Here is a 13,398-nt window from a genome sequence, read left to right as displayed (position 1 = left end):
CATGACCTGAGCCGAAGTCAGACGCTTAACCGACTGAGCCACCCAGACGCCCCAATACCTTCTTGTGTATAAAGATCACAAGCAACCGATGAAACTGGTGTCCTCCCAGTCTGACTCAGTGAAGGTGAAGAGCACCAAAACAGCCCTGCCTTGGTCACTGTGTTTATATTCCCTGCCTTGGTGCAATGAGTTTATATTCCTTCTTCTGAGGCCCTGGCCACCTGCCTCCAACCCCCACTCCAAGGACCTGGTTTTTATTTTTTTTTATTTATTTTTCTTTTAAAATTTTTTAACATTTATTTGTCTTTGTGAGACAGAGACACAGCGTGAGTGGGGGAGGGGCAGAGAGAGAGGACACACAGAATCCAAAGCAGGCTCCAGGCTCTGAGCTGACAGCATAGAGCCTGATGTGGGGCTGGAACTCACAAACCATGAGATCATGACCTGAGCCGAAGTCAGACGCTTAACCGACGGAGCCACTCAGGTGCCCCTAAGGACCTGGTTTTTAAATTTCAGTGTACCAACAGCATGAGGTTTCAGCTTCCTGGAAGTTGCCCACATACTTACTAAGACTTTGGCTAGATTATACCAGAGGAAGTAAATGCATCATTTAATTGAGTTAACACCATAGACACTAAATTAAGCATTTCTAATATATTCATTGGTAACTCTGATAATCAATTTTTAATGAGTCATGTGTTTGCTCATTCTCTTACTTTTCAGTAGGATTTTTGTTTTGACATACTGATGCTTGATATTGTTCCATTTATAACTTTGGGATTTTTTTCATATTAAACTTCCATTGGGCTACATGTAAGGAAATATTTCTTAGGATTCAGGAGATACATTTTAAAAGCTTCCATTCTGCCTAAGATCATCACGGTTTAATTCTCTGATTCCCACAAGCTTAAATACTAGCTATTGAAAGAACTATTTTAGTACTTTAAAATAGATATATCATTTTAGTAATTACTGCTTCTTTTCAGAGTGGTGCAATAGCAAATTCCTTTCTGACTAGTGACTTCTATTCATGGATATAGCGCTATAAAATAATCCACCCTTATCGTTCATATTTCTGGGTGGTTAAGTAAGGTAGGAACTATTTTTGATATGCAGGAGCAAATGACTGAAGCAGTGGGGTTCCATGCACTTTCTGTCAACAAAGGTATCAACTGCCAGAAAATCCTGATAAGTCCCATTTCAAGCAAGCAGAGTCTGGATAATACCAAACTGCAAGACAGCAGTTCATGCGTGTGAACTGGCAGTCCTGCCAATTTGAATTACCATTCTCACCCACAGTAAACACTTTGAAGTTGAACGAAGTTAAGCCACCCATCTGCAAGGTATATAGTGGGTTCAGCTAGTGAGAAATCTTTTGATTTGTCAAAGCAATTTTAGACTACTGCCATTTCTCCAAGCCAGAGGTTGCAAAGGTCAAAGGGAAGCTTTCAAACACGTGATAGCATTGTCTCAGAGTTGGGGGACATATGGTGTTTGCTAACCAAATGGCAGAGTGAATAAATGTTAGACGAGGCGTGCTCTATTCTGGAAAATAAAGAACAGCTCTCCTATCCTGACGTTACCACTACTGTGCTATCATCAAGAAAAGTAACTTAAACTCTGTGGACCTCAGTTTCTCCAGGTATAAGATGAGATGACTGGAAAAGATGCTTTTTCAGTTTCTGTCAAGCTTCTTCAAAGAGTGGATACAGGATCTTGGTTCAAATGATCATTTCTTGGGAAAAACCTACAGTAAAAATGGTTTGATTTACAGTTTATGAACCCATGAGTGTTCTTTTTTCAATGGTACAGTAAAAAGTAAATAAAGAGAATAAAGAGGTGAATCTGTAATTAGAATAATCAAATGAAAACCAGAGTCACAGAAGGGATTTTGTTAAAGTTAAAAATTCATTGTAGAATAGACACTTCTCTAAAGAAGACATCCAGCTGGCCAGCAGGCACATGAAAAGATGCTCAACATTGCTCCTCATCAGGGAAATACAAATCAAAACCACACTCAGATATCACCTCATGCCAGTCAGAGTGGCCAAAATGAACAAATCAGGAGACTATAGATGCTGGAGAGGATGTGGAGAAACGGGAACCCTCTTGCACTGTTGGTGGGAATGCAAATTGGTGCAGCCGCTCTGGAAAACAGTGTGGAGGTTCCTCAGAAAATTAAAAATAGACCTACCCTATGACCCAGCAATAGCACTGCTAGGAATTTACCCAAGGGATACAGGAGTACTGATGCATAGGGGCACTTGTACCCCAATGTTTATAGCAGCACTCTCAACAATAGCCAAATTATGAAAAGAGCCTAAATGTCCATCAACTGATGAATGGATAAAGAAATTGTGGTTTATATACACAATGGAGTACTACGTGGCGATGAGAAAGAATGAAATATGGCCCTTGGTAGCAACGTGGATGGAACTGGAGAGTGTGATGCTAAGTGAAATAAGCCATACAGAGAAAGATACCATATGTTTTCACTCTTATGTGGATCCTGAGAAACTTAACAGAAACCCATGGGGGACGGGAAGGGGAAAAAAAAAAAAAGAGGTTAGAGTGGGAGAGAGCCAAAGCATAAGAGACTCTTAAAAACTGAGAACAAACTGAGGGTTGATGGGGGGTGGGAGGGAGGGGAGGATTGGTGTTGGGCATTGAAGAGGGCATCTTTTGGGATGAGCACTGGGTGTTGTATGGAAACTGACAATAAATTCCATATAAAAAAAAATTCATTGTATTGATCCAGCAACCATTCTCTCCTCGACTGTTAGGTTGAATCATGAACTTGCATTTTTGTGGGTTAAAAGCAGTCTTGTATCATTGATTTCATCCTATAGATGTGGTCTTCGCGGGAGCAGGATACAATGCTGTGTGTGCTTTCTTGTTCCCACTAGTTCTTAACACAATGCTGGGCACATTTGTTCTTTGTATGTATTGAAAGCAGTATTTGGGGGCAGAAAGGCTTTTGAAATCACTTGGTGCAATATGTTATTTTATTTTTTAAGTTTATTATTTTTTTATTTAAAAAGAAATTTTTTTTTTTTTTTTTTACATTTTATTTATTTTTGAGAGAGACCGAGACAGAGCACAAGTCGGGGAGAGGCAGAGAGAGAGGGAAGCACAGAATCCGAAGCAGGCTCCAGGCTCTGAGCTGTCAGCACAGAGCCCGACATGGGGCTCGAACTCACAAACTGTTGGATCATGACCTGAGCCAAAGTCGGACACTTAACCGACTGAGCCACCCAGGCGCCCCTAAGTTTATTTATTTTGAGGGGAGGGGCAGAGAGAGCGGGAGACAGAATCCCAAGTAGGCTTTGCACTGCCAGCACAGAGCCCGATGCAGGAATCAACAAAGCCATGAGATCATAACCTGAACCAAAACCAAGAGCCAGTTGCTCAACCAACTGAAAGCCATGCAGGCACCCCATAACCTATTATTTTAAAGATGAAGAATAACTCAGAAGTTCTCAGAATTGTAATTCTTTTGATGTTCAGAATGACAGCGACATTGTAAATAAAAACTTTTGAATATCCTTTGAATGTTCTACCTGCCAGTAAAAAGAACGAGTCTGATAAATTTTATAGGACTAGTTCTTAGCAATTAAAGTTAGCCAAAGGGTGATTCTCAAAATTCAAAGAATGTGAAGATGCTGCTCTTGTGCCATTTTTGTTGACAGAAGTGTTAACACTGTGGGGAATTCAACTTTTTTAATTGCTATGCTAAGAAGAAAACCTTAACCCAGAGGAACATAGTAATAATAATACTAGAGTATAAACGTGATCTGAATTTGAAATATGATCTCCAAATAAATTACTTTGCTGTATTTGATACGTTTCAGTTCTCTATAAGGAAGCAATCTCCACTTGTAGATGTAGTTACTGTTTATAGAAAGATGTCATGACCTAGCAAAATTAGAAATAGACTAAGTACAAAGATATTTATAGGTCATGCTCTTGACTTAGGTCTTAACTGTGGAACTTTACACTTTTGTCACATCTGTCTGCCATTTTAGCTATTAAATCATCACATTTTAGAACATCTGAGTTGATATTTGTCAGTAATTGTTTATACTGAAATCTACAAAACCCCAAAATAATATAGTCCAACATCATGTCTTTATAAATGTGGAAATTGAGGCCCAGAGAATTTAAGTAACTTTAAGTTACTTAGAGTTAAGACACGGAACAGGTTGGGACTTGGACATCTACTATACTGTGTCTGATGTACCATTTGTTCTTTTACTTGCAAAATGTTTGCCTCATATCTATCCTCTCAGAGATGGATTGCAGATTAAGTAAATGATGCTATGACCTTGGTGCTTAGAGTGAAGTAGACAGAAAGCTTTTATTGACGCGACAACATGTTATATGAATATAGTTAGAAGTTGTGTCCAGATTTAAAAACCATTGAGAAATTGATAATTAATTGACCCCAGGAAGTGTCTGCCACACTTCTACATATTTGTCAGTTTTCCAGACACGTGGAAGAAGCATCAATCAAATAAAGCTTTGAAATAAAGGCCTATTAGATACACAGCTTAAGTCTTATGGTTGGTTGTTTGTTTTTCCTGGTAGAAACATGAGCTCAGCAGGCCCTGATGGGAGGAAAGTGATGAGAAGGTGTGATGGACTGATCGACTCGCTGGTTCATTATGTTAGAGGAACCATTGCAGATTACCAGCCAGATGACAAGGTGATTCACGCATTAAATATCTTGCATTTGATTTACCTACTTTGTCTTACTAAGACTCTTCAGAGTATTCTGGAAGTAGCTATTTGGCATTAACTCATTTGCTAAGCTTAAGATATCCCATCCATGCTTAGAAATATTAAAATCTGCCTAACCCCATTTTTCCCTCTACTTTCCAGACCCAAATTTACAATTAGCCATTTAACAACTCTGTGTAGATATTTGAATGGAGGCCTGTGCTACATGTGCAGCAATGAACTTAAATTCATCTCTTCTCTTACTCCCAAACTTGCTCCTTCTCTGAATAATCCTTCTTAACAATTATCACCATCCACCAAATGAAAGCAGAAATCTGAGTAATCTCCAACTACCTTCCTTCCTCACATCCCGTATCCACCAGGCAGCAAACCATGTGCACTCCACCTCAGAAACGCCCTCCAGTTTGTCCATTCCTCCCTCATACTGCTGCTGTTGCCCTGGTTTGTGCATCTTTCATACTGATCACTGCAGTAGCCCCTAACCAGTCCTGTAAACAATAGCTTCAGTTTTCCAGCTCCATGTGACTACTAAATTATGTATCTTAAAATATAGAATCGTTCTGAACACACCCTTAAAAGTGAACTAGAAAGGCTCTCCGGGGTTGTAAGAAATTCAGCCTCTATGTCCTAATATTGTGCTCATGACCGTTCGTGATCTAGCCATACTCATTCCACTCCCCGCACCCAGGGAACCCCACAGTCCAAGCACACCCTACAGCATCCAGTAAACTGTGTAAGATCTAAAACCTAGTAAGTCCTGTGATAGGTGATAGCATACATGCAAAGGGGCATCTATGTCTATATGGTCAATATGCACATCCTCTTTTCTCAGGCCACAGAGAACTGTGTGTGCATTCTTCATAACCTCTCCTACCAGCTGGAGACAGAGCTCCCAGACAGATATTCCCAGAGTATCTATATTCAAAATCGGACTATCCAGGCCGACAACAACAAAAGTATTGGGTGTTTTGGCAGTCGAAGCAGGAAAATAAAAGAGGTATGTTGGGAAGACTTGGAAAGCCAAAGTGTGTATGTGTGTATTTCTGAGTACTTAGTGTATCTCAGGCACTATTTTAAGTTGTTCTAATCCTTACATCCACCTTACGAGGTGTGCATTGTTGGTATCCTCATTTACTGATGAGGAAACAGAAGTACCGAACGGTTAATGAATTTTCCCAGAAAAATTTAGGAAATTAGTAGAGGGGATAGAATTCAGTCCTGGGCAGTCTGGCTGCAGATTTGCATTGTTCACCGCAATGTCATACTGCTGTATGCTTTATAAGCTAGGAAATAAGCTTAATATAGTATAGTCAATGGTGTAGAAATTGCTTAATATTAATAGCGACCCTGATGCTTGGCTCTGGATATCCTAAAAGTACACCCATACGAAGAAATACTGTGCATTCTGGCATTTTGTGAAAACTGGAAGAATGTCACCCCTCCTATTCCTCAGACTATCGTGGTGTGTATTTGTGAACTTGGAGAGCAACTGGTAAGCTTAGAATCCTGATGTTATCCCAGACAACTTCACAAGACTTGGGGAAGAGGCCTGTTTTTCTTATCTCCAGGGTGGTTGTGACTAATTTAGCTTCTAGCTTAACAGCAGCCTGAAAACTATTCTAGAATAGCCTATGCTTAATTCTCTTAGATTCTCTTTCACTATGAAATGTGAAGTTGGGAGGTTTACAGGATGTTGTTAAGGAGAAACAGTCATTGTGAGCGCAAAGTTAACTGATTGGATATCATACCTATTTGCCTTTTCGTTTCCATACCAGGCGCTTGTTATTATGCGAAGTATTAGTCTCTCTAGACTAGATGGTATTTCTGCTCTCTTGGTTTGGGTGTGGAATTGTAGAAATGACTCGAAGGCATTAATTCTGGATTTCCTTGTGTATGTGGTTAGCAATATCAGGACATGCCAATGCCGGAAGAAAAGAGCAACCCCAAGGGTGTAGAATGGCTGTGGCATTCCATTGTGATAAGAATGTATCTGTCCTTGATCGCCAAGAGTGTCCGAAACTACACTCAGGAAGCGTCTTTGGGAGCTCTGCAGAATCTCACAGCAGGAAGTGGACCAGTGAGTATCGCTCCTGTTTTTCTGCTTTTTAAAAACAATGACATTGTTGGGGCACCTGGGTGGCTCAGTTGGTTAAGCATCGGACTCTTGGTTTCGGCTCAGGTCATGATGTCACAGTTCGTGAGTTTGAGCCCTGTGTCGGGCTCTATGCTGACAGTGCGGAGCCTGCTTGGGATTCTCTCTCTCTCCTCTCTCTACCCCTCCACTGCTGTCTCTCAAAATAAATAAATAAACATTAAAAAAAATAATGACGCTGTAGGACATACCTACATCAGGTTCAGAGATGAGGTAGTAAAGTAAGAGCAAAAGTTTTTCTCTCTTCGGTTAAGACAGTTCTCTATAATTTCCAGCAAGAGTTCCAGCTTTCTAGGACTTTCAGCCTCCATTTCTACAGAGCCAAGTCAGGCTGTGAGTGAAAGACTCCTAGATATTTATATTAGAGCTCTTTCAGTTACAAGTCTCAGAATCCTACCTACTGGCCTGGGCAAAAAAGAGTAATTTCTTGGCTCATTTAACTGAAAAGTCCAAGGTGGTGGGTAAGGTGCTCCAACAATTGTAATTATAACTTTATCTCTGGGTTCTCTTTGCTCTTTTGGTTTTATTCTCAAAGGCTCTCCTCATATGGCAGCAAAGGTCACCAGTGATTTCAGACTTACCTTTTATGCAGGCCAGTGTCCCCACAGAAAAGAAACTACCATTTTCTCAATAACTCCATTTGGAACTCAAGACCTACGTTTCACTTGCCCATTTCTGAAGAAGTACCTGTGGCTAGGAGCCTGTGATGTTCTGATTGTCCAGGACTCGGTAGTGTGCCCAGATGTGAATTTCAGGGGATGGGTTAGAGCAGGCAGGGGTCACTGCCACTTGTATCACATGGACTGAAATGCTAAAGGAGTGGCTCATCACCAAAAGGAAGAATGAGTGCTGGGCAGGCAAAAACAACAGATGTCTACTGGGTATGGAGTTGGAAAGGACATCTGTGCTTTTGTGCCCCAAAAACTCAACTGCAGAATAAGGAGCTGCTTCTCTTCCTGATGTGCTTACTTTATACCAGCAAAGTCAAAAATATATAAAACAGTAAAAGCTCATTCCCTCCCCCATGTATTTTACACCTTACTTCATAGTTAGGGATTCTATAAATATGTAGTTATTTGAACTAAGCTTATATTCCTTGCCTTGGTCATGAAATCATTAGAATAACCCCCCTCTCCCCCATAATAGTTCATAATATGTCCAGTTTCCAATTATCCATCCCCATAGAGAAGAATACTCTTCTGGATAACAAAAATATTATTTATTCTTTACTTGAGAAACCATGTTCATTCTTTAATGTGTTTACAGAGAAGCTTGCTCTGTTTTGAACAAAATTGTGAAATAGTAAAACCAATATTTCTCTTAACACAAATAGGAGTGCCTGGGTGGCTCATTCAGTTAAGCATGACTCTTCATTTTGGCTCAGGTCATGATCTCGAGCCTTGTATCAGATTCTCTTCTGGGTGTGGAGCCTGCTTAAGGTTCTCTCTCTCCCTCTCTGCCTGCCCCTCCCCTGTGTGTGCCTGGCTGGCTAAGTCAGTAGAGCATGTGACTCTTGATCTCGGGGTTGCGAGTTTGAGACCCATATGGGTGTAGAGATTACTTAAAAATGTATATACGTGTGTGTATACACACACACACACACGTATATATACATATGTATATATATCTATGTATATGACAAAACTTTAACCTCTCTGATTTTCTGCAAAAGTTACTTGTGCATGAAGAGAAGGAAACAAGAAAGTACCAGGAACGACACAGTCCTCTTACCTTCCCATTTTCCCATGCTAGGTTTCCCAAAACCATTTTTTTTTTTCACTTTGCCAAACTACAGAAACCCTTCTATTAACTACCAGCCAACTTAAAAGAAAATGCCAGGAATTAACTTGGTGTACATGTATGTGTATGGATATCCGAGTCCACTGTGTTCTGAGTATGGTTCAATATGAGCTAACCCTTTAAGCTTGGCTTTTAGCCTCTTCCAGTCCAAGATCTCGCATGGAATCCAAACAGTCCAGAAATGTTTCCATGTTCCTGAGGATAGATACTACATACAGAAACACACTACTTAAGTTCTGAGTATGTAGTTTATTACCTAGAGCTTAAGTTCCTTCATTCATTTATTAAACAAACATTTTTTGAGTGCCTACCGTATAGCAGGCACTAGCCTAGAGCTAAGCACATAGCAGTAAATAAGATTAAATCCCTGTGTTTGGTAATAATCTAACTGGGATAAACAAAATAGGAATTTAAGGCACTAGGAGATTCTAAGTGCAAAAGGAATCAAAGCATTGGAGATAGCCTCATAACTGTCCTAATTGTGTCGAGGCATTTAAAATCATACCTAATGTTAGACCAGTTCCCTGAAAGGAGGCTTACACTGAACTGGTATTAATCCATACTCAGAATTGTTAGAGTTTCATTTGACTGGAGATTTATAGGAGAAAATCCTTGGCACCATGGGACAATGATATGTTCTTTTAAGTTAAAAGATGCTTTTTATGAAAATTTTAACTTACATATATATCTTTTCTAGTTATCACTGTTCCTAATTTTGTTATGCTTAAATTGTGTGATAAAAAAATACTTGGTTTTATAATTTCCAAAAAGAATCATTGAATAGGAAAACATGAAAAGCAGGGCATTTAAAATAATTTCAGGAAATATCCAGTCTATTAAACTTGTGTTCATAACTGAGATAGCACTGAGCAGTTGATGGTCATGTGCAAAGAGCCTAAACTAGAATGGATACAATGTGTGTCAGTTATGTATCAGTAGAAATAAGTTAATTAAACATCACATAGTCAAAGTTAAAAACCATTGAAATAAGCACTTTTCAAATTTCTAAAACACTTTAGAAGTTTTTAATTTCATATCTGTTAGGAAAAAACAAAACATATCCCCTACCCTCACACCTTACTAGAAAACAAGTTACAACAGCAATGAGATTTAAATGTTAAAGACAAAACTATAAAGCTTGTGAAAGGATATTTTCATGATAGGGGAAGATTATTTAAAACTGGATGCAAGGGGCGCCTGGGTGGCTCAGTCGGTTAAGCAGCCGACTTTGGCTCAGGTCATGATCTCGCGGTCTGTGAGTTCGAGCCCGGCGTTGGGCTCTGTGCTGACCGCTCAGAGCCTGGAGCCTATTTCAGATTCTGTGTCTCCCTCTCTCTGACCCTCCCCCATTCATGCTCTGTCTCTCTCTGTCTCAAAAATAAATAAACGTTAAAAAAAATTAAAAAAAAAAAAACCATCTTGTTTAAAAAAAAAAAAAGATAAAAGTGGATGCAAAAAGTACTACTATAAAGTATGTGTTTTATAAATTGACTACATTAAAATTAATAACTTATGGTGCTATGCTATCCAAAGACATTGTTAAGACAGTAAAGAGTCAAACCACAAAGTAGAAAAAGATTTTTTCAACGTGTGTAAGTAACAAAGGTTGGTATGTAGAAAATATGACAACTCATTGTGGCACCTGGGAGGCTCAGTCAGTTAAGCGTCTGACCTCGGCTGAGGTCATGATCTCACAGTTCATGAGTTCAAGCCCCGTGTTGGACTCTGTGCTGACAGCTTGAAGCCTGGAGCCTGCTTGAGATTGTGTCTCTCTGCCCCTCCCCTAGTCGCTCTCTGTCTGTCTGTCTCTCTCTCTCTCTCTTAAATATAAAAAATAAAACATAAAAAAATTTTTTTAAAAACTCATCAAATTAATAATCAAAAGGTAATCCAAAGAAAACTGGCAAGAGACTTGAACAGGTGCTTCACAAAATGGCCAATAAACATTTGAAAAGGTTCTTAAAACCTCCTTAGTAATCAGGACAATATGAACTAGAAGTGCTTTTTGCAAATAGTTGACTAATAGTCATTCTCACATATTCCCTAGAGCTGGAATACAAAAATCTCTTGGGTAAATCTGTCTGTTTACTTTCCTTTTTGAGCAAATTCTAAAGACCACCTCACGTCACTTTCTCATTTCCCTCCACGAATCAGAATTAATAAGACTAATATTTAGCTATTCTTTCCCCTGATTGATTAAACATCATTTGAGAATCCAAACTTCATCTAGACTTGCATGTTTCCAATTATCATTTTTATATACTAACATCAAAGCGCTTTATTATATATAAGAATATATCATTAGGTGGTATAGTATGATATACGTACAAAACAAGATTTTAATTTTAAAAGCACCTTATGTCTCAAGAGAAAATAAAAATTTTAAGAAATAAATATCTTGTGATGTTTTAATCTATCTTGATCTCCTGAGATGATAGTAAATCTTTAGGAAAACTTGATAACATATTATTCATATAGTTCAGTTCAATAAATATTTACATAGGACCTCTCATGTTCTAGGCACTGTACAAGGCACCGAAAGGAAAAAAAAAGAGTTGGATAAGATCCATTTCTTCCTTTAAAGGAGCTTCTAGCAGGAGAGATAGCAGTTTAGTATAGTTGTAACCTAGAGAATTAGGGAGTAATGATAAGGAAAGAGGAAAATGGATACCAGGCCAGACGAAGACATCTGAAGACCATTCTGGAAACAATGGAGAGTCATTACAGAGTTTAAACCTGAGGCGGAACATAATCAGATTAAATTTTAGAAGAGTCATTCTGGTGTGAGGCTTTGAATCCCCAACTGGCATTTAAAAAACAGAAAGTTGACTGGCAACATTTGGTTCCTAGTGGAGATTGGAGACCATAACTTCGCAGAAGTACCAGTCCGCAAATGCACTATTTACTCTAGCAGTATTTGGTGGCCAAGTATAAAATCAGTTTTGCAATTATACCGGGTGGGTAGAAAATAAGCTAGACTGATAAGAGAGTTAAGGGTATTGAAAGATAGTTTGTGATGTGTTGGTTCATGTACAACTAGTCAAAATAAGAAAGAAAGTTAAAACGGAAGAGTATTGGCAACTTGAGGTGTGGGGAGTAAAGGTTGAGATAAGGGCACTGGAATTCTTGATGAGGCTGAAGAAGAAATATAGTAGGAGTGAGGGACAGAGAGCAAAGTGAACAGGAAATTGTGTTCAGAGTATAACATTTGAGTTTATGTTTTCAGAGTCAAGGTATTTTGGGATGAAATAGGTTCTGTATGACCATGGAAGTGAATGACTGATGTGTGGAAGAGATGACAGTCAGTGACATTTAGCAAGTCTAGGAACAAAGACATGATTAATGTGGTCATCTATAGTGAATGTGGAGTGGAGAAGGCTCTGAGCCCGGCTCCGAAGCCTCCAGTGGATGTTGGGAAAGGAACGGTAGGCCTTGAGATGACAAAGAAAATGCTATGGGAGTGATAGAGCTGGATGGCCATGACTCAGAAGACGGAGCTACTGCATGTGAGGGAAGACATCTAGACGGGCCATTGGGAAGACAGAGGAATGCTAACCTACCTCTGTGCCCAAGTCACGGGAGTGGTACAGAATAAATAGCCTCCTCTGGATGGCTACAGAGGAAGGATTCTTCTCAGAGTGGAGCAAATAGTTTAATGGAGTGCTCTACAAGTTAGTGTGACAGACTTGTTTACAATAAAACATTCTAAAATAGTGATTGTTAAACTTCTTTTGAGTCTTGGACACTTTGACTATCTAATAAAAGTTATAAACCCTTTCCCTGAGAAATTTTATTATAAACACAAAAATAAGTTTTCTTTATTTTTTATTTTTAAGTAATCTCTATACCCAACATGGGGCTCAAACTCACAATCCCGAGATCAAGAGCCACATGCTCCACCAACTGAACCAGCCAGATGCCCCAATACAAAAATAGCTTTAAGGACTTGCTGTCCTCTCCCTAAAACCTTTCTGGGATCCAATCTTCAGAACCCCTGTTCTAAAAAGTATAGTAGAGAATATAAGAGCAAATCTGCAGGAGGGAGGAGAAAATAAGCAGTATTTAGATAAGATAAACAGAGAAGATAGACACCCTGAAGAATGGTGGGAATTTCTGGCAGGTGGCCTCAAGTTAGCTTCAGATAGAAATCTATAAAGTTGTAGACACAAGCCAAGATCCCTGTATTAGAGGTTTATTGATGCCAGGAAGGTTTTGGTCAGTACTCAAACTAATTTGCCAACCTAGTTCCAAATAAGATTGGTCTCTAGTGGACTTGGACCTGGACCAGCAACTTGCATACACAGCCTCTGACTGAAAGCATCGAATTAGAAATAATCTAACGAGCCGTACATTCTTTTCTCTAAAGGCCCAATATCTCTTTCAGAATAAACTGGCTTTTTAGAATTGAACAAGTTTATTAAGATATGTAAAATGCCAAAACTTAAGCAAAAAGAAACAGAAAAGGTGACTAAGCCAACAAATACATCGAATATTAATCAAAGGCATCTCCCTTTAAAATTTTTCTCAGCTCAGTTGTCTTCGTGGGTAAATTCCACCAGACCCACAAAGTTGAGATTATACTTACATTACACAAATATTTCAAGAAAATAGAAAAATGGAAAACATTATGCAACTAATTTCATGACACTAGTGTCTGATTCTAAAACATCATCCTTATATCCTTTTCACAATGCTGAGCTGAAGAT

The 13,398-nt window shown here is 39.0% G+C and overlaps 1 protein-coding gene across 3 annotated transcripts in view; it reads left to right on the top strand.

The window, feature by feature from the left end:
- Positions 1-13,398, top strand: part of PKP2 (plakophilin 2) — a 259,830-nt gene that overhangs the window by 233,776 nt on the left and 12,656 nt on the right. For all 3 annotated transcript variants that reach the window (XM_042992091.1, XM_042992092.1, XM_007090726.3), the window contains 3 exons: positions 4,588-4,705; positions 5,573-5,737; positions 6,644-6,817. In XM_042992091.1, the coding sequence (XP_042848025.1) occupies positions 4,588-4,705; positions 5,573-5,737; positions 6,644-6,817 (457 nt within the window). The remainder of the gene's footprint in view (positions 1-4,587; positions 4,706-5,572; positions 5,738-6,643; positions 6,818-13,398) is intronic.

The sequence above is a fragment of the Panthera tigris genome, chromosome B4 (genome assembly GCF_018350195.1).
Source record: "Panthera tigris isolate Pti1 chromosome B4, P.tigris_Pti1_mat1.1, whole genome shotgun sequence".
In the NCBI taxonomy this organism is placed as follows: Eukaryota; Metazoa; Chordata; class Mammalia; order Carnivora; family Felidae; genus Panthera; species Panthera tigris.
Note: the sequence above shows the minus strand (reverse complement) of the source record. Positions and strands in the feature narration are given on the sequence as shown.